Below are 22,086 nucleotides of genomic sequence, written 5' to 3' on the forward strand. Positions count from 1 at the left end.
GGAAAGGAATCAACGGTAGAATGAGAGTGACTGGTGAGGACCTCAAATCAGCATACTTTGTTGAGTTGAAGAAAATTTATTATCATGTCAACTCTGGCCTTCTTATAAACTTCACTTGTCAAAGGAGTCCAATAGCTTGTTATCAGGGATCCAATTCCATAGGGATCTCCTGGGAGTGAAGTTCCTTTTAAAAGTCCTGTGGGGACTTCCCTGGTGGTGCAATGGTTAAGGATCAGCCTGCCAGCACAGGGCACACAGGTTCGATCCCTGGTCTGGGGAGGTCCCACATGCCGCGGAGCAACTAAATCAGTGTGCCACAACTCCTGAGCCCGCGCGTCTAGAGCCCGTACTCCACAAAAAGAGATTCCACCTCAATAAGAAGCCCGTGAAACGCAATGAAGACCCAACACAGCCAAACAAACAAACAAAAAAAACACAAAAAAACATCCTGGGAATATACTTTTCAGTAAAAGAACAAAGTGTATGTCAGTCCTCATGGCTAAAGGGAAGAATGAAGTAGTAGTAGGTGGAAAGGTGGATTTGATTCTCAGTTTCTGGGTTCTGAATCTGAATTAATTATTGTCCTTACCTCAATGAGACAGAGAATTGTAACACAAATCATCACTACTACAGGTACAGATACTGCCACGATGAGTTTGTTGTTATAGCCATACCCTGGAACTTCTTTTGTGAGCTAAAAAAATATATAACAATTTTTAAAAACAAGGAGATAGAAGGGATGAAAACTGACGATTCTTAAGCCTATTCTACACGATAGCTAACTATTCTTAAACTACTATGAAACCCAATCCTTTCAGGTGAGTAGCTTCTATAAGAACAAAACAAATTTAATTTTATTAATCATATTATTAGCATTTTCTTCTACAATTTATTTACAACTTATTTATCTTGTGTTATGTCCTTTTTGCGTCTACCCTAGGAATAGTGACACACTCTCTGAATGAGCAAAGTTGGAGATCACTGTCTTAGCACGTTTCATGGCTGAAGATAAGATACTGACTAGGAGCCCGTGGTATTCCCGCTTGGGCACGTTAATGGCATGTCCTAAACTGAGTAAAAGTCCAAGTCCCATGTGTCAGGGGTTATCCTCACCTCACTTGACTCCTGCTCTTTCTGCTCACTCTGGGCTTCTGTGCTCTCACTGATATAGTTGTCAGCTTTCCACTGGTCCATATCCCATTCCGCTTTGGACACATTTACTTCTTGCTGCTTGCTGAGAAGCTTCATCAGGAGGCCTGTTCTAGAGATGAGGTTGGCACAGGCCAGCTGCACGTGGGTGTCCGAGCAGTCTATTTTCAAAGTCTGGATAACATGAGAAATGAGCCTTTGCATGTCATTGTTGGGGATGAGGGACCAGAGCTGCTGGTTTAGCTGAGTTTCAACTTGATCACCCGGGGATGCGAGCCCTGGGAAAGTGAAGCCTGTGGGCTTAGAGGATAATTCAGTGACCATGTTGTGGTGCTCCCATTGTGTTTTGTTGCTGTGTTGAACAGCTGGCATACTGTTGTCTGCAGCAACAGTAGAATGTGCAGTGAAGACGTTCCTATGGCTAGTGTTTCCAGGGCCGGTTCCTCCTGGCAGAGTAGCGTTTCCTGTAGAAATAATTGCTTCAGAAACATTTTCTGCAGTATTGTTTTCTGAAGTAGTGTTTTCTGCAGAAGGGTCTGAAAGAGAAAATAATTCTGGAAAAGGATTTTCCTGAGAAGTCACTTCTCCTGAAGACGAAACAGCCTCTCATGGAGGGGAATTTATGAGACTCCTCACGACAGAGAACGGAGGGCTTGCAAGCATCATTCTATCAAGTGAACTTTTCTTTCTGAACTTTCGACTCCTTTTTTTTTTTTTTTTGCGGTACACAGGCCTCTCACCTTTGTGGCCTCTCCCGTTGCGGAGCACAGGCTCCGGACGCGCAGGCTCAGCAGCCATGGCTCAAGGGCCCAGCCGCCCCACAGCATGTGGGATCTTCCCGGACCAGGACACGAACCCGTGTCTCCTGCATCGGCAGGCAGACTCCCAACCACTGTGCCACCAGGGAAGCCCCTCGACTCCTTTTAACTTTGGGTTTTCTGTGGACCTGATGAGACCTAATTTTATGGAAGATGCATTTTTTTTCCAGAATGTGAGATTAATGCGAAGTCCTTAATATTTCTAACTCTTGCCTTTGCATCTTCGGAAACATGTATAGCATTGGATAAGTCTTTTGATTTGCTTTTAACCTCAGATGGGGATTTTGGCGGGATGGAGGCACAAGGCCTGCCCTTGAAGTACGGTTTCAGGGAAGAGAAGCCTGCGGCCTTGTGTTCCTTTATGAATGAAGACTCTGCATTGGAGGACTTTCCCACCAGCTTCCTGGGCCTCTGCACCATGAGAAGCTGTTTCAGCTTTCTTAGGGATGGCCTCCTGAGCTTTCATTCTTTGGCAGTGTTCGCCACAGATGGCTGGGCATTCTGTTTCCTCCTGACGCTCTCATCTCCCACTGCTTTGAGGTGCATTTTCTGTATGCCCCTTGAGGACCTTGTTCACTCTCAGCAGCTTTTCCTCTGTACTCTCAATCTTTGCTAGGCTGTCTTTCTGTGGTTGGGCAGCTTCTAATTTATTTTGAAAGATGTAGCGTGTAATCATGGCACTTAAAAGGTTGGAAAGCGTACACGTGGCAGGTTTTTCTTCCTTTTTAACCTCATCAATTTTTTCTTGAGTTTCTGCATCTAACAAATTTTCCACAAAATGGAGTTCCCTCAATTTGTTTTTATTAGTTGAATTGTTGGGTACAGGTTTAACAGAAGGGCTCCTTGTATTGTTTTTCAAAAGGCCCAGCGGCATATCTCCATCTTGTGTATTTGAAAAAAGAAGTTGAATGAATGGTAATAATGTTGATTCCACATCTCCTAGATTTCCCTCTGAGATATAAGGCAGTATGTAACTTAGTGCACTGATAATATCACTTTTATTATTAGAGTCCAGCTGCTCATTCATGAAGCCTGACAAGCTGACAGCACTGTTAGGTGAGGACATCCTCTCTGACGCAATAGTCCGCTCGGTGCTGTTGTTCTTCTTCTGGGCTTGTAACACCTTCATCAACGATCCTCCTGCATTCTCTATAGATGTTTCTTCATCTGTCAAAAGAGAAGGGACTGTTTTTCATCATTGAAGACTGATGGGACAGCCTTTTGTCAGTCCACAGCCAAAGAAATTAGGAATCAGTCAAAGTTTGAGTGCCACTTAGGAGAAAAAGAAACCCACACTTAAGCCTATGACTGGCAACAACAAAATGTGAGAAAGGTCTCTCTTGAAAAAGGGGCTATCTACTCAGAAAATTCTGTAGCGTGAAATATAGGAACTATATTCAGGATTACTCCACTGGTTCCCAGGGGCCAGTACTCAAGAAAAGCCAAGGCTGCAAGACAAATATTCTCCTAATCAGCTGGACTCTCTGCAGATCTACTGTGACTCCTCACATTCATATACCCCATCCTGTCCTGCCTCAGAAGCACAGGAGTGTGAGGCTTCCTCTCTCCACCTCTTCAGTGTGCTTGTGTTCTTGCTGCTATCACAGATCTCCACGACAACCACCACCGCTAACAGGTCGTCATCTGGACATGTCCTTCTCCAACTACCCACTCAGTCCATTGCTTAGTCCCTGCTTCTATATATCCCAGTCCCCATAACAGAAGGCTCTATACAGAAAAAAACACTATGTCCGCCCTGGCTCTTTGCTAAAATTTGGGCAGGAATCTCGGGTATAAGTTTAGAGATTTGCCAGATTGTATGCCCATTGGAATGTTCAACAAATCAATGGAATAATACTTGAGGCCCTAAAATGTAGATGAGAAAAAGCAACTTCTGTCAGATGGCTACTTTGCTTTCAATTCATTTTACTTCTAATATTTCCAGCTCTACTTGGGGAACCACCCAAATCTTCTGACTGTGTGAAGGTAATGTGTACCATTGTGTAGCTGGGCTTGTCTTCCAAAAGGATTAAAAGTATTTTTGGTGAGGGTCAAAGGAGGAGGGAAGGGTCATGAGAAAGGAGGAGCAGAGGCTAGCAGAGAGCCCCAAACTGGGGACAGGAGATCGGGGCACTAGGGTCATAGCACTTAACACCTCTGATCTTGTTTTTCCTCACCTGTAAAAGGAGAGTAAAAATGCCTTTTCTGCCCACTTCTGGGGGAGAAGGGAGTAATATAATTAGTAAAAAAAAATGTTTGGGGGAGTTCCCAGGTGGTCTAGTGGTTAGGACCCGGCACTTTCCCTGCTGTGGCCCGGGTTCAATCCCTGGTGGGGGAACTAAGATCCCACCAGCTTTGTGGCCAAAGGAAAAAAAAACTGTGTTGAAAAATCAGCAATATTGTCTTTATATAAGTGGCAAAGTGTTATTATTTATGATGTGCTCTAGATCAGTGAAAGAGACCTGTATTCAAGCTACCTGGGCATGAAAGCACATTTTGGAAGTCATCAAGTTAGTGCCCAGAAATCTAATATATAGAAAAATAGTTGAAAGGCCCTGAGTGTTTTGTGGATAGAAAAACTTGCAATTCAGAGCAAGTTCAGAGCTGGACAGTCAGAGAAATAACTAGCTCTCCCATGCATTAGAAGGGCTTGGTAGCAGCTTCTGGTTATGGAACCAGAAACTCTCAGGCTCCAGATAGGACATAAAACAGCATCACTTGTACTCTTTATAAAATTGCAGAAACAAACAAAATAAACAAAAATATATTTACACCTGTCTTATAAGACAAAGGGTACTTGAGACCTAATGTATATAAAATCAGTTTACAAACTGTGATGTACTATGTGAATAAGTTCTCGTTTGCAGAGAGCACAGCATAGGATATGTGGCCATTAATGTGAATTCCCTTCCCCCTTCCATTCCTTTCTCTTGTTCCTTTATATATGCACATCAGTTACATTATGAAGCTAATAATGTAACTGAGCTATTCTTAGATTAATAATGTAACCAAGAATCTGATTTTTAGCAAGGGGGTAATTCTTAGAAATTTAGGGAGCTGGAACTCTGAATGAATGTATTAAAATAATGTAGGGCTTCCCTGATGGCACAGTGATTGAGCGTCCACCTGCCAATGCAGGGGACACGGGTTCGTGCCCCGGTCCGGGAAGATCCCACATGCTACGGAGCGGCTGGGCCCGTGAGCCATGGCCGCTGAGCCTGTGCGTCTGGAGCCTGTGCTCTGCAACGGGAGAGGCCACAACAGTGAGAGTCCCGTGTACCGCAAAAAAATAAAAAAATAAAAAAAATAAAATAATGTAATTACATCATTAGTTTTAAAATGTATAATCCTTGATTAAAAATAAAAAATTAAATTAAAAATTAAAAATGTATTATCCCGCAATTGAGACTCACCACAACGTGTGACGTCCCTCAGGCGTTCACTGTCACAACGCAGCTTGACTGTCTCACAGACAACCTCAATAGTATTTTTAAATTGGCAGAGGCAGCAGGCCCTATGGCTGGGTAAGATCCTATAAATGGAAACACAGGTAATTAAATTCGTGGTAAAAGAGTTACCTGAGTAGGTAGAAGAGGTAGGCCAAGGTCACCACAGACCAGTGCAAAAAGGAGTTCTTGGGGCATATGGACTATAGAACTGGATAGGGGCCGGTTGGCCAATTGCTGCCCTTGACTGTTGGAAATAAATATAGAGGAGGAGAGAGGTGCCCAACAGAAGGATTTGGATGGCAGTAGGTATGATATGCCTAGAAAAAAGGGAATAGGGATTAGAATTGGGTGACATTGATCTGTAGTTTAATTCAGAAGTATCTCCTTCCAACCTGAAAGCCTCACTTTGGGTTGAGAGTACACAGGAAGAAGGCAGACTTCTAAGAAGAGTGTGAATAAGACTGCACATTCTGGAGTCACTTTCTCAGTTCCTATTTGTGAGGAGTAATATATTAGAAATTATTCTAGTAATAAAAAAGAATCATGTGCCTAAACAATAACAGAGATCGCATTGACCAAATCTGAACAAAAGGAACATTCCAAAGAATAACATTATCATTATAATAAGGTATAACATAGTTAATTGAAAAAAAAGAATGTGAGTTCATAATGATACTCCAAATGAAAAGTGGGGGAGCTCTTCTTTATAGAATAATGTCAGCTAATAAATGCAAAAGGAAGGATAGAATTAGGAAAGTGTTATTTTGCAACTATCAATGTAATAATCGATTCAGACAAGGATTATCATTGATGCACAGTTGGGTGAAGAGTTGTTTGAAAGTAGGATCTTCACTGATCCCAAGGATCACCCCACATATTTTTTATCAATTGCCAAGGGGAAAAATAACTTTACAATGGAGAGATATGGAATAGACCACCTTAATCAAGTGATCAAACTTAGCACTGGGCCACCTGAAGTGATGATGTATGAAGAATACATCACCTATATAGTATTCTTCCCCAAAATGTTTACTTTGAATCTAATGAGGAAACAGACAAATACAGATTGTGGGGCAATTTACAAGACAACTGGCTTAGACTCTTCAAAAAAGCCAATGTCATAAAAGACCAAAAAATATAGTAGGGAGAAATTCTAGATTAATGGAAACACAGACATGACATGCAATGCCTAATCTTTAATTGGATCCTGTATCAAAACAAAACAGACTTAAAGAATGTTATTGGCTTCTGGCCAAGATGAAGTACAAGGGCCAACTTAACCTCCCACCTGAAACAAGGAAAAAATCAGATGGAACATATGAAACAACAGTTTTCAAGAAACTGAACCTCACGCAATAAATTTCAGTGATTCCCGAGGAGATGGGAAATAAATGAAGTGATCCCTATAATTGCCCTTACTTCTCTGAGAGAGTATCCACGCAATGGTACAGGGAAGAGAAGTCCAGACAGAGACTAGTGGGCTCCCTGACAGACAAAATGGAGATAAGAGTCTGGGAAAACCAAGGTAACTAGAGTTCACAAAGCAGAGTATCAGAGAGAAAAGAAGTGCACAGACAAAGAACTCTGGAGATATGCAGAGGGATCTCTTGAGAATTCAACAAAGTATTGGTCAGTACATTTGTGTGAGGAATAACTTGATGCCAGGAGAAGAACCACATGAAAGGATTAATAAGAAGAATAACTGGATATCACACAGGGTTGTAGGAATAGTACCTGTTCCTACAAGTCAGACTGGAAAACCTCATGATACTCAGAAAGGACTTGTCTCAGTAGTTGCAAATAATGAGCTCCAGACTAAAGGCTACTTGGACTCCTACCCAACGAACCTTAAAAGCTAGACCTAAAAGAATAAAATTGTTTTGAGTAACCTAATTTCACCCAAAACAAAGCCCAGGCATTTTACAGGAATATAAATATACATAGCACACAATAAACTAAAACTCACAATATCTGGGATCATATGAAAAATTGCATGCAAGCATGCAAAGAAGTAGGACAATATGACCCATACTGAGGAGAAAAGGCAATCAATCAACAATAACCCATAATCTATACAGATGTTAGAATTGGCAGAAAAGAACTTTTAAAAAGTTATTATACATGAAGAAAAGCTATTATAACTGTTATTTCATATGTTGAAACACCCAGACTAAACACTGAAAATGTTAAGTACAGGCATGGAAAATGTAAAACAGACCTAAATTGAGCTTCTAGAGATTAAAAACAATGTCTAAATGAAAAAGATATTGCAGGAGGTTAAAGGCTAATTAGACACGGCAGAAGGTCAGTGAACATTAAGGCATAGCAACAGAAACTATCCAAAATGAAACAAAAGGAGTAACAAAACAACAACAAAATGAATAGAGCCTCAGTGACTTGTGCAATAACTTCAAGTGGCATAATACATGTGTACTTAGAGTCCATGAAGGAGAGGAGAAATATAAAAATTTGAAGAAATAATAGCCAAAATTTTTCCAAATTGGTAAACACTATAAACCCACAAAGTCAAGAAGATCAATGAACTTTAAGCAGAAGAAACATGGACAAAACTACACCAAGGCACAGAAAATAATCGAATTGCTCAAAACCAGCAATAAAGAGAAGAATTTAAAAGGAGCCAGAGGAAAAAATTATACACTACCTACAGAGGAACAAAGATAACAATGACAGCAGAATTCTTGCTTGAACAATCGTAAATGAGAACTCAGTGGAATAACATCTTTAAAGTAGGGAATTGAATTCTATCAAGCTATAATTTTATACCCAGATCTGTCAAAACAAAAGCAAAATAAAGACTATCTCAGACATACAGAAGCTGAAAGAATTCATTACTAGTAGACTTTCACAATAAGAAATGTTAAAAGAAGTATTTTTAAGCAGAAGGAAAAGGACACCGGATTAGGAATATGGATCTATATAAAAGGTTAAGAATACTGGATACATACAACAATGAAGACCCAATTCAACCAAAAATAAATAAACAAATTAAGAAAAGAAGGGAAAAAGCATATAATCATTGCAATAGATGCAGGAAAAGAATGAAAACATCTAACATACATTCCTGATTAAAGAAAAAAAAACAGCCCTCAGTAGACTAGGAATGGAAGGAGACTTCCTCAACTTGATAAATGACTTCTACAAAAAACCTAACATCATACTTAATGGTGAAGGACAAAGTACTTTCTCACCAGGATCAGGAACAAGGCAAGGATATCTGCTCTCATTGCTTCTATTTGACATTGCACTGAAGGTTCTAGCCAGTGCAATAGGGCAACAAAAAGAAAAGACATATTCAGAATGGAAAGGAAGAAGTAAAACTATCTTTATTTGCAGATAACATGATTATGTAGAAAACCTGATAGAAGCTACGAAAATGCTACTGCAACTAATAAATGAGTTTATCAAGTTTGCAGGGTACAAGATCAACATACAAAAAGATGAATTTGTCTCAACAAACAATCAGAGATCAAAGTTTTAAAATGCTACTTATAAAAGAGTCAAATATATAAAATACTTAGAATAAATCTGACAAAAGACTTGCACACTGAAAACTGTAAAATATTGTCAGGGGAAATTAAGAAAGACCTAAATAAATGGAGAGATATAAAGTATTCATGGATCAGAAGATTCAATATTGTTGAGACATCAGTTCTCCTCAAATCGATTTATACATCAAAACCCCAGTAGGCTTTTCTATAGACATTGACAAGCTAATTCTAAAATTCATATGGAAATAAAATTTAGAATAACTAAAACAACTTTGAGAAAGAACAAAGTTGAAGAACTAACAGTAACTGATTTCAAGGATTATGAAGCTACACCTTCAAGGCATTGTGATAGTAGTGTAAAGATAGGCAAAAAGACCAAAGGAACAGAATACAAAGTTCTGAAGTACAGAGATGTGGAGAACTGACTTTCAGGTTCAAAGGCATTTCAGTGGAGAAATGATAGTCTTTTCAACAAATGATGCTGGAACAACTGAATATCCAGGTGCAAAAAGAAAAAAAAAAGAACTTCCATCTAAACCATATACAGAAATGAACTCAAATTGGTTCAAAGATCTAAATGTAAAACATAAAACTATAAAACGTCTAGAACAAAACAGGTGAAAAATTTTATGACCTTGAGTTCGGCAAGATTTCTTAGATACAACACCAAAAGCATAATGCATAAAAGAAAAAAATAGATAAATTAGACACTATCGAAATTAAGAATTTCTGCCCTGCAAAAGACACTCCTGAGAGAACGAAAAGATGAGTCACAGAATGGGAGAAAATACTTAGCAACTTACATATTGGATAAAGGACTAATTTCCAGAATATATAAAGAACTCTCAAAACTCCAGAAAAATATACATAAACGATTCAAAGATATACAGATGGAAAATAAGCATATGAAAAGATGTTTGACATGATTAATCATTAGGGATGCTACAGTGAGATACAACTACACACCTATTAAACTATCTAAACTTAAAAATACTGAGCATAGCAAATGTTGGCCGCAACGTGAAGAAAATGCAGCTCTCATACACTGCTGGTAGAGATGTAAAATGATCAAACCACTAGGGAAAATAGGTATTTCTTAAAAACTTAAACATACACTTACCAATGATGCAGCCATTCTACAGGCAGGCATTTACCCAGGAGAAATGGAAGTATACATCCATACAAGACTTGTACACAAATATTCATAGCAACTTTATCTGTAATAGACAAAGACTGAAACAACTCAAATGTCCATCAATGGTCAATACATAAATGGTGGTACATCCATATAAAGGAATGCTATTCAGCAATAAACAGAAATGAATTACTGATATATACAACAATATGGATGAAGATTAAAATAATCATGCTGAGTTAGAAGCCAGTTAGAAAAAAGTATACACTGTATGATTCCATTTACATAAAATTCTAGAAAATGCAAACAGAAAGCAGATCAATGGTTGCATGGCGATTGGGAAGTGCAAGGAACGATGGGAAGGAAGAATTACAAAGAGACATTAAGAAACTTTCTGAGGTGATGGACATTTTGATTTCCGTGATGTCTTCATGGTGTGTATGTATGTGTGTGTGTGAACACAGATTATTGCATGTCAATTATACCTCAAAATGCTGTTAAAAGAAATGATATTAATAAGAGAGACAATTGGGGAAATTTGAATAGCAACACTTTATTAGGTAATATTATTGTGTAGGAATTTAATTTCTTCAATACTGTGTATTAACAGTATCATCGTTACACAGGGAAATAATTTTTAATATCCAGAGAGGAGGGCATCTAGCTGACAAGAGAGGGATCGCAATTGTGGCAGATGCTGTGGGACGCTGAGGAAGATGAGGCTAGAGCAGTGACCAATGCGTGACGGCACGGTGAAGACAGTCATTTGTCAGGTGACCTGACAAAGACGGTTGGAACAGACTGCTAAATGCAGGGCCGTTTCCGCATACTAATCTCACGCAATCCCCTCAACTAGCCTTGGCGTAACAGAAAGTTTCTATTAGCTTGCCATATTGGAGGGGGGATGGCACAATTTAAGGTGCAGTAAGTTGTGTAATAAACTGTCACAATAGGGTCCTACAGAAATAGTTTTTTAAACTGCAAAAAATAAAGCTTGACCCTTCCCTCACAACATATATGAAAATTAACTCAAAATGAATCATAGACCTAAATGTAGATATACAACATCTGGAAGAAAACGTAGGAGAAAATCTTTGTGATTTGGGGTTAGACAGTGGGGTCTCAGAGAAAGATTTCTTAGATTAAGACACAAAAAAAGCAGAAACCATCTAAGAAAAATTGCTAAGGGACTCCCCTGGTGGTTAAGACACCGAGTTACCAATGCTGGGGGCCCGGGTTCGATCCCTGGTCAGGGAACTAGGTCCCACATGCATGCCTCAACTATGAGTTTGCATGCCACATCTAAGAAGCCCATGAGCCGCAACTAAGGGGCCCATCTGCCACAACTAAGACCCAGCACAACCAAATAAATAAATTAAATAAATATGAAAAATTAAGAAAAATTGCTAAATTAGAGTTCATCAAAAATTTAACACTTCTAGTTTTCAGAGACACTTTAATATAATGAAGGTAAGTCACAATCTGGGAGAAGATATTTACTAAACACATATCTGAGAGCAAGGACTTTTTCCATTGCTTTTTATATAAAGCACTCTTAAATCTCAATATAAATATCCAACTAAAAATGGATTTGAACAGACACTTCATTTAAAAAGATATTTGCACATGAATAGACACTCAACATCATCAGCTATTACCGAAATGCAAAATGTGGCAAAAACCACGAGATTCAACTACACACCTACTAGAAAGGCTAAAATGTTTTTTAAAAAACAAATATAAGGATCAGGTGAAGATGTAGAGCATCTGCAACTCTCATAGACTGCTTGTGGGAAAGCAACATGGCACAGGCACTTTAGAAAACAGTTCAGCAGTTTCTTAAAAAGTTCAATAGGCACTTAGCATATGATGAAGCAATCCCACCCTGAGGTATTTTACCCCAAAGAAATGAAAACATATGCTCACACAAGACATATGTTCACACACACATGTGAGGGTTTTCAGAGGCTTTGTTCATGACAGCCAAAAAACTAGAAGAAACTCAAATGTTCATCAAATGATGAATGCGTAAACAAACTGTGTATCCACACAACTAGAATACTGCTCAGCGCTCAAAAGGAATGAGCTACTACTGACAGGTGCAACAAAACAGATGAATCTCCAAAGAGACTGGCTAAGTGAAAGAAGCCAAAAACAAAAAGCTACATACCACATGATTTCATTTATCAAATATTCTGGAAAAGGCAACATTATATGGACAAAAATCAGATTGGTGGTTGCCAGGGGCTGGTAGTGACAGGAGGATGGATTGACTACAGAGGGACAGGAGGGGTCTTTTGGGAGTGCAGAAGTTTTCTTTACCTCAAATGTGGTGGTGGCTATAGAACTATACGTTTGTCAAAACACATCACACTGTATATTTGAAAAGAGTGAATTTTGTTAAATGAAAATTATACATAAATAAACCTGACTTAAGAATATAATCAAACAAACCTAAAAATACATTTGAGTGAAAATCAATGTAAGAAAAATCAACTTACAGTGTTTCCAATTCAAGGGTCATCATGAGGATGCTTTCAATTGCTGTGACACTTGTGCTGTTCCCATGTCTCTGAAGGAGAAGCCCAAACATGCATGATATAAAACCCAAAGACAAAATTTCTAAACTGAAAAAGATACTTAACATGTGATTACTTCCACTTTGGCTTCTTACTTGCCATAGATGATAATTCCAAAGAGCTCTTTTTGAAGAAATTTAAATTTGCATCATCAAATTAATGACCTTGGTGCTGAACAGTACAATCATTTTCTATTATCCTCACTTCTCATTTTTAATTGCATCTACCTCTTTTGATCACTCTTTTTAAAAAGAATAATGTACCCCTTATTCCTTTTTGCTTTCTTGGATAAATACTATTCCTATATGCATCTTCATGTTCCCTATCTATATGTGTTCTTCGACACTGTTCTCATCCTCTGCTGGCTCTCTTACCCATATATATTCTTTCTTAATCCTTTTCTTTGCCAGTAACTCTTATTTTCAATAACCCAGTTAAAATCCAAAATATGACTGTTTAGCCAAAGTACTCAATTTTTGACGAAAGTAAAAAGGAGCAGAAATTATCTCATGAGCCATGAAACTGTTACAATACTTACAAATATTTTAATGCTGGCACTTTAAAAAGACAAGAATCTTCAACTGTCGGCAAAGGATTACGATTGAGAATTCTGAAAAATGGAATGGAATTAAAATTATCTGCATTTTCAATTACTTCCATGAAAGTTTATAGTCATTTTTTTGGTATGGAACTTGAAGGTTAAAAAAATCATTTTCTGTCTTTACCTACAAATCACCCTTAGAATCTGTAAAACACTCTTTCACTGGGAGCTACCCAGGTCTCTAGATGATAAAGTGGAGAAGAGAAACAAACAAACAAACAATAAAATAGAAAAAAAAGTGGCTAGCAAAGAAAAAATATGCCAGAGTACTTTTCACGTTAAAAACCCTCGAAGTGACTATGCTGGTAGGAAGCCCTTGCTCTGTAAAAATGTACTATTTCTAGTGTCCTCCATAATTCAAGGTGTTTTTCTTTCATCTCTACAAATTTTGAAAAAATTCATGATTTAAACTACCCAGCTAAAGACAAAAATAAGGCTAATTCCTTGGTTCTGGAGCCAAAGAAGAGATAAATCCAAGAGGAACTGGTGAAAGCCATACTCCCATCACATAGTCCCGTGTGTATTCTTGTGCCATAGCCTTTGTTACTGTGTATGTAATCAACTGTTTACTTGTCACTCTCCTAGATTGTCAGCAACTTGAGAGCAGGGACCACACTTTATTGTCATTATTATTCCTGTGCCTGACATAGTGCCTAATATTTACTAGGCATTTAATAAATGTTTGCTGAATAAATAAATAACATTTTGTTTATATATCAATAAAATAAACAAATTAATTTTGGGGAACAAAATTTTATTCCAAAATGTTGGAAGAGATTTTCTTCATAGTTCTTTCTTTCCTTCTTTTTTTTCCCCTTAGTTCTTTAAAACAAATAAGGGGGAAAAACCTGAAAAGAAACAGGAAGAAAGAAAAGAATATCTGACTTTAGGTTAACTCTACTCAAGAATTATTAGTGTACTTTTGCAGAATATTATAAAGATAATTATCAAAACTAATATCTTTTGAGTTGCCATGCATATGTGATCAGCATTTAACATTTCATCTTCACAGTAACCTTATGTGACATATATATTACAGAATTGTACAAATGAGGAAACTGTGGCACAGAGAAGTTACATAACTTGTCTTAAGTCATCAAGCTCGTAAGAAACAGAGCTGGAATTTGAACTCAGTTCTGACTCTAAAGCCTGTGTTTAACCTGAATGAAAAAAAGGGGGAGGGGTTTAAAACATCTGTTACTTTAATTTTTTTTAAAAAATTATTTATTTATTTATTTATTTATGGCTGTGTTGACTCTTCGTTTCTGTGCGAGGGCTTTCTCTAGTTGCGGCAAGTGGGGGCCCCTCCTCATCGCGGTGCGCAGGCCTCTGACTATCGCTGCCTTTCTTGTTGCGGAGCACAGGCTCCAAACGCGCAGGCTCAGTAATTGTGGCTCACGGGGCTAGTTGCTCCGCGGCATGTGGGATCTTCCCAGACCAGGGCTCGAACCCGTGTCCCCTGCATTGGCAGGCAGATTCTCAACCACTGCCTCACCAGGGAAGCACCTAACCTTAATTTTGACAGCACTAAATATAGAAATACCTTTTCAAACTTCATCTACCCATCTGGGAAAGCCTCTATGTGAATTATATTTTCTTTCTTTCTTTCTTTATTTCTCTTTTTATTTATTTTTTCCTTAATCATCTCTCGTGATAAATATTTAATTAGCCTATGGCCATTGAGACTTTATAGATTTTTTTAAAAAATTGCAGGAAAATCAGTAAAAATGATGGAGGAAGGATATCTGAAAATTCATCCCTGCACAGAAGCAACAATAACAACAACAACAAAACTGGCAAAAATGGTAAGAATCAACTTCTTCTGAACTCTGGAAATTTAACCAACATGCTGGCAGTCAATGGGGGAGCTATTTATTCAAGGAAAACAAATTAATTTCTGTAAGAACAATGAGATCTGTGTTGCTTTAACTTGCCCTTGACCTTTGGTCTCCATGCCAGTGGTAGCGTTGAAAAACAGCCCACATCCCTGGTACCAGAATGAGCAGTATAGACTGGGAGGTCCTTCAAAGCCTCATTCCCAAAGAACTGTCATTGTTTTACATGTCTGGTGGTCCCCTGGAAGACCTCACACTTGAAAGTCTTGCCTTTGACCTGACTGAGGGCTGTCTAGTGAGAAAAGCCTCTGCTCAGGTGGCATTTCTGGAAAACATTTTCAAGCAAATATTTTAACATGGCGGTGGCATGAGGCAATGGATAACAGTTTGGGGCAAAAAACAACCCAACCGCAAAGCTTTAAAAGAAAAGCTGAGGAATGAGATGTCCACAGAGACTTTGAAATGTTCCAATGTATTCCTGGGAAACTGGAAGACCATAAGACATATTCCTGGGCATCTAGGAAAATAACTGTTAGCATTAATATATGAGTTCAGCAAGGTTGTAGGATATAAGATCAATATTATTTCTACACACCAGCAATGAGTAATCGAAAAATGGAATTTAGAAAACAATTCCATGTGGAACAGCATCAAAACAAATATAATACTTAGGGGAATATTTTACCAAGTAAGTGCAAGATTCACACTGAAAAGTACAAAACTGTTGAAAGAAATTGAAGAAGATCTAAATAAGTATAAAGACATGCTGGATTCATGGACTGGAAGATAACCTTATTAAAATTTCACTACTTCCCAAATCGACCTATGGTTCCATTGCAATTCCTATCAGAATCCCAGCTGACTTCTTTCCAGAAATTGCCGAGCTGTTTCTAAAATTCATATGGCAATTCAAGGAAACAGAATAACCAAAACAATACTGGTAAAGAACAAAGTGGGAGGACTCACACATCCTGGTTTCAAAACTCAGTTCAAAGCTACTGCAATCACAGTGTGGTACTGGAATAAGAACAGACATGGAAATCAATGGAACAGAAATGACAATGTAGAAATAAACCCTCATATTTATGGTCTATTGATTTTCAACAAGGGTGCCAAAACAATTCAATGTGGAAAGAACAGTCTTTTCAAATGATGCTGGGACAACTGTACATCCACACACAAAATAATGAAGCTGAACTCCTACACTTCACACCGTATATGAAAATTAACTCCAAATGGATCAAATATCCAAATGTAAGAGCTAAGGCTATAAAACTCTTAGAAGAAAACACAGGAGTAAATCTTTATGACCTTGCTTTAGACAACAGTTTCTTAGATATGATACCAGAAGCACAAACAACCAAAGGAAAAATAGATGAATTGGATTTTATAAAAACTAAAAAGTTTGTGCTTCAAAGGACACTATCAAGAAAGTGAATAAACATATGGAATGGGAGAAAATACTACAGGTGGGAAGAATAAGATGCAGTTGGGAGAAGAAAAGTATAGTAGTTGCTAGGTGTGACAATCTCAAAATTTTAAACTATTACAAATGAAACAGCCACCCTGAATCACCCCAAAGGGCAGACCCAAGTTATTTTTGCTTTTAGTGTTTATGCCTTTCTAAATCTGAGAAGCTGCCAGGATTCTAGTACATAGCAAAAAGTGAGGACAACACCCTCAAGTGTGTAAGCTTTTGTGTGTACATAGCTATGTAAAGGAAACCAATGCTAGCTGACTGGGGGAGCATTAGGGCGGCTCTGTGACTGCAGCTCAATTTGCCTTCATAGTGTGGCCACACCTCCCACACTGATATTCTCAACAATGGGGTAAATAATTCAATAGGGATAAGGCTTTGATTTTCCTCTTATTCTCTCTTCGTGCTTATGTTCTTGGTACAATATTGATATACCACGGACAAGCCAGCATGTGAATGTGCTCTGTCTGGTTAAGTTATATAGCCTTTCTACATTGTAGAGTCCTTCAGTTTCTAAAATCATGGAGCTTGTATTGTTAGATCCAATGAAGTGACTAAAGGAATTTTTAAAAATAAGCCATCAGTCTGGACCTGCATAGGTGAATGAAGGGGAAACACTTTACAGTCAGAAAAAAAAAAGCATACTTAACATTTAGGATTATCAACCACTGCCGGTTTTCCATAGTATATTTCATTCCTGATTTTATCTGAAAGAGATATGATTACTACCACCATTCAAAAAGTGGTACTTTATTAATTAATAAGCTCTTGGCTCATCTTTGAGGTAGATTTCGGATTTAAAATAGACTACCACACTGCTAACTACTTCACCTGATATTTCTCAATAACACAGAGGCTTCATTCAAGAAACCTACTGACTTATAATTACCTGACACCTGGTGATGAATCAAGGTTTTGTGGGGCCTGAACCTCATCTACTTTGGGAAATCCTATCTAATAAAAACATGCAAAGTTATAAATAGAAAAATCGCTAGGACCCCTCTCAAGACCTTGGAAGGGACCTATGCAAGTGAGGAGCCCTGAAGCCTAAGGTTCACTGAATTCATGATAAATCCACCTCAGCTGGGGCCCTTTTCCAAACTTATTTAATGCAGGCAACTTATAAACACCCCAGTAATATGTCATTATAGGTAGTAAAATGATTTAACTCCAGGGTGGCATCTTCCCTTGGTGGCTTGCCTTTGGTAAGAGATGCAATAAAGTTTATATCTCACCATGGCAAATGTTTCCTGAAGCAAATTAGCTTTGTCTATTAGAAAGACTTAGTCCAAAACAAAGACTTACTATACTGTGACAATCTTTTGAAAGTAACTGTGAATGAGTTTTCGGAGTACAGTACTAATTTATTTACAACACCAGGTAGTTCTGATTCTTTCACTACCTTTTTCTGTCATTTAAGAGGAGCACAAATTCCAAAGGAACAACTTGGTGCCTCTTCCATTACAAATCTTTTCTAACCTACCACCCATTTTCTACTTCATCACCCCCTCCCTCACCTTGTTACCCTGCTGCATAGATGCTAGAATGGCTCTCATATATGTTTTCCCATCGACATCCATATTTCTCCTTCCAGTATGAAAGCTTCTTGGGGACAAAGTCTCTGTCCTATGAGTCTTTGTATCCCCAGCACTTAGTACAGTGCTGACAGACAGTGGGCATGGCACTCAGTGAATGTTTTGGAATGAATTCATTAATTTTTAAACTGTGATTTATTTATTTCCACAATGTATTTTCCTGTGTTGCCTACATAACTATAGTGAAACTCTAATTCTTATAAGGAACTCTTAGTGTTATAGGATGTTTAGGAAAGGTGGTGAGTTTAAGACGTTGTACTGACGCTACTAAAACCTCCTGGTGAAGGGACCTCACGAGCCTGCTCTCCGGTGTGCTAACAAAAGAAAAACCGACCCTTGGTGCTCTCTCCCCAAGGTATGCATCAGCAAACTAACAAGGGAAAGGAAGGAGGCCGCTAAAGATAGGCATCTGCAGGAATTGTTAATCCAGCTCCAGACACAGCCTCAATGCCTTCATTAACCCAAAATGTATGAACTGTGTGAAACTGGATTTCTGAACCACAAGACAGGTAAGAGAGTCTTTTCCAAAGCCAGGTGTAGAAGAGCTCTTTACCTTGAGTCTAAAATCGCCTTCAGGCCGTTGAACGTACCCACTATCATTTCCTTGTGTCATGAGAAATCAGAGAAGTTTTGAGTTGAAGGGGTGTAAAACCCACACTTCTTATTGAAGAGTAGTCAGCAAAGAAAATATATTGAATTAGGCCACAGCAAAGTATTTTCTTTATATTTTTCACACTACAGCTGAACACAAACAACATCTTTTTCCATACCTCAAAGGTTCCTACTGGCCACAGATAATTCACTTCAGCAATATATGCTTTTTTGAAAAATAATATTCTGGGTGGCTGGGGAGAGCCCTGTGGTGGGTGTTCAGGAATTCTTTCTGCTTTACCATTTAAAAGAGCTAATAATGGTTGGGGAAGCACCCACACTTTTGCTCCCTGAAGCATACCCTGCTAAACTTAGTTCTCTGCAGCTCTGTGTTGCATACATTTTAAGAAGTTAGGAACTTTGCACATGAGCAGGAATCAAAGTGAAATTCAAAAGTGGAACTTCCTGGACCATTCGCATATTGGAGAGGCATCAGTGGGATTCCATGACAATGCTAATCTTGAGTGTTTTTGTTTGGTGCCTTTTATTGACCGTGCCAAAGATCAGTACTATGGAAAGCAGAGCCTTTCAAATATATGAGTTAAACAAGTCTCTTGGCCTCTTTGTACCTTAGTTTCCTCATTTGAAAAAAAAATAAATGGCTCTCAAGACATACTTTCCAGAATTCATACTCGGCTTACTTACACCCAGCTAACCAATAACTGCATGATTGTTTTTACACACAGTTGTTTACATGTATTCATCTTCTATTTCACTTACAACTTGTGTAAAAACTGCATTCCATGCCAGGCCTGAAACGTCCCAAAGCTCAGTTCTGGGAGTAAATTGCAACCAAGATTTCTACAAAAAAAAGACACGAGCAAAAGAATTAGAAACATAGATATTCTTTCAGAACATTTATCCTTTGGCAATAATTCTAATTTATATATGATGAAACATAACATCACTACTCCCTCCATACACTAAAGAAATCTCACTGTGGGAGATATTATGATTTATACTTTCATGATTATACATGTGCTGCATTAGATACCAAATACTAAATGCTCATTAAATACTTGTGTTAAGTGATCTTTATTTCTCTAGCTAGGCAGCACTATTGACACTTTGGGCTGGATAATTCTTTGCTGTGGGAGGCTCTCCTGTACACTGTTGGATGTTTAGTAGCATCTCTGGTCTCTGTCCACTAGATGCCAGTAGCATATACAGTTCTGACAAGCAAAACTGTCTCCAGACACTACCAAATGTCACCTGTGTGCACAATCACCCTGGGTGAGAACCACTGCTCTTGATACTGGCTGATGTTGGATGCTCAGCATGGTCCTGCTCTGTGCTGGATCTGTCACCTCGGGATACAATGGAGACTGAGCTACAACTTCCGTAAGGAGCTCTGGAGGCCGAGATGGGGGCTTCTGCTGGACTGGAGAACGTTCAACCTCTTTAGTGACCTGTGGATTTATGGGAAGTGCCAGAGCCAGAGATTTAACAGTGACATTGTACAAGTGTGACTGCTGAGCTTCATTTACCCCATGATGAACACGTGGTCAAACTACAACCTCCTTAAGTGTCTCCAAAGGCCGGGCGAGGGCCTCCTGAGGACTGGAAGTTTCTAGTTCCTCAGGGGCCTCTGAAGGCTGAGATGGAGCCCCCTGCGGAAGTGGAGGTGGTTCTACCTCTTCAGTGGGCTCTGCATGCTGAGCCTGGGCCTCTGCCTGGGGTGAAAAAGATTCAACGTCCTCAGGGGTCTGTGGATGCTGAGCAGGGGCCTCTTGATGAGGTAAAGATTCAGCCTCCTCAGTGAGCTCTGGATGACGAGTTTGGGCCTCCTGCTGGGATGCAGACATTTCAGCTTCCTCAGGGGACTCTGGAGGTTCATCTGGGCTCCCCAGAAAATCCCTAGGTATGCTCTCCTCAGGATAAAAGGCATCCATACTGGGATGTAAATAATCACCCTGCAACTGTTGTTCTAGATCCTGAGTGTTTTTTTTCAAATTGGCCTATAGTTCCAACAACAACTTTGGCAAGCTGTCGATGCTGAACTAGATCTTTCTTCAGGTTTGGGGGTGAAACAATAAAGCTCATTGGTTTTGAGCTCTTACTACCTAGAGGTGGAACAAGTATTTCAAATGATTAGTGACCTTCAGCCTGATCTAGACCTATGTGTTTAGTCTTACTTTTGTGTCGAGGAGGCAGAACCAAGGGCTGATTCTGATCCCACTCTAGCACTGGAACCGCCTCTGGGAGCTTTTGATGTTGGATTTGCTCGTTATTCAGATACTGATGTGGAACAGCAAACTGATCTGGCCCTGTAGGGAGCTCTCCAACGGAACCCATGTCCGGGTATGGAGCCTCAGTCTCAGTCAACTCCTGATGAGGTGGGGCCAACATCTGGACTGGAGACGAGGACGTCAAGTAATTAAAGCCCCCGCCTTCTGCCAGGGGTGTAAGGGCATTGGGCATTTTGGTAGGGCTGTGTCAGGCGTATGAAGACCAAGACTCGGTGAGCCGCGGGGGGTAGGGGGTCACCTGGATGGGGCCCAGGGCCCACTCCAGAGGCTGAACTGCCTGGACTAGAAGCCACAGTCGTTGCCATGTGAGGAGGAGCCGTGGGGCGCAGCAGGGACACAGAGGCACAGCCAGGACATAACATACGGCCGCTCCCAGGCACAGTGACCCAGGCCAGTGAGGAGCCAGAGCCACATCGTCCTTCAGAGCCGAACTGAACCGTTATGCCAGCGCTGCAACGCGAGGGCTCACCGTTAGCAACCGTTAGCAACCGCGTGTCCCTCCCCCACCTAATGTCCCACCCGTTATTTATGACATCTGTAGTTACTCCACCTTTATTAGGCTCCTGCGGAGATCCAATGCACACCACCAGAGTGAGCCTTTTTCCCAGAGTCCCCAGGGCACAAGCCACCCTTCCCCTTGCAAAGGTGACAATTACCTCCTTCCGGGCCCCCTTCCCAACCCCGCCCTGCCCTCCCAGGGCCCAAACAATGAGGCGGGATTTGGGCTGCAGACCCCAGTGGCCACAACCTCCAGCAGCCCAGGGGTGGAGGGGAGTTGGGAAGGATGCAGAGCTTCCCGAGGAAACCACAGGATGTGGCATTCTGGGAAATTCAAAAGTGCTAGTCCAGTTCTGGCAATCTGAACTCTTCCTCCTCGAAGCTGAAGTCTGAGAGACATTCTTCCTCCCTTTGGCTACAGGGCTGACAAGAAAAGTAGCTGACCTGCAAAGTGAGCACCAGTCAGGGTGGCGGGAGGGGAACACACCTTACAATTATTCTAAAATGTTGCCATTTCCTCCAAACTCTCAGTATTCACGTC

General features: G+C 39.7%; 1 protein-coding gene across 1 annotated transcript; it reads right to left on the reverse strand.

Moving 5' to 3' along the window:
• Nucleotides 1-490: 490 nt before the first annotated feature.
• On the reverse strand, nucleotides 491-20,690 carry LOC308609990 (leucine-rich repeat-containing protein 37A3-like; the record flags this gene model as incomplete). Its single annotated transcript, XM_081259259.1, has 8 exons — nucleotides 491-694; nucleotides 1,114-1,685; nucleotides 2,499-3,134; nucleotides 5,381-5,571; nucleotides 13,178-13,249; nucleotides 19,519-19,599; nucleotides 20,011-20,207; nucleotides 20,316-20,690. 8 exons carry the CDS (start codon nucleotides 20,688-20,690, stop codon nucleotides 548-550), a joined length of 2,271 nt encoding a protein of 756 aa, XP_081115385.1. The 3' UTR covers nucleotides 491-547.
• Nucleotides 20,691-22,086: the final 1,396 nt, after the last annotated feature.

Source organism: Mesoplodon bidens (assembly GCF_964165515.1).
Source record: "Mesoplodon bidens genome assembly, contig: HAP1_SCAFFOLD_152, whole genome shotgun sequence".
Classification (NCBI taxonomy): Eukaryota; Metazoa; Chordata; class Mammalia; order Artiodactyla; family Ziphiidae; genus Mesoplodon; species Mesoplodon bidens.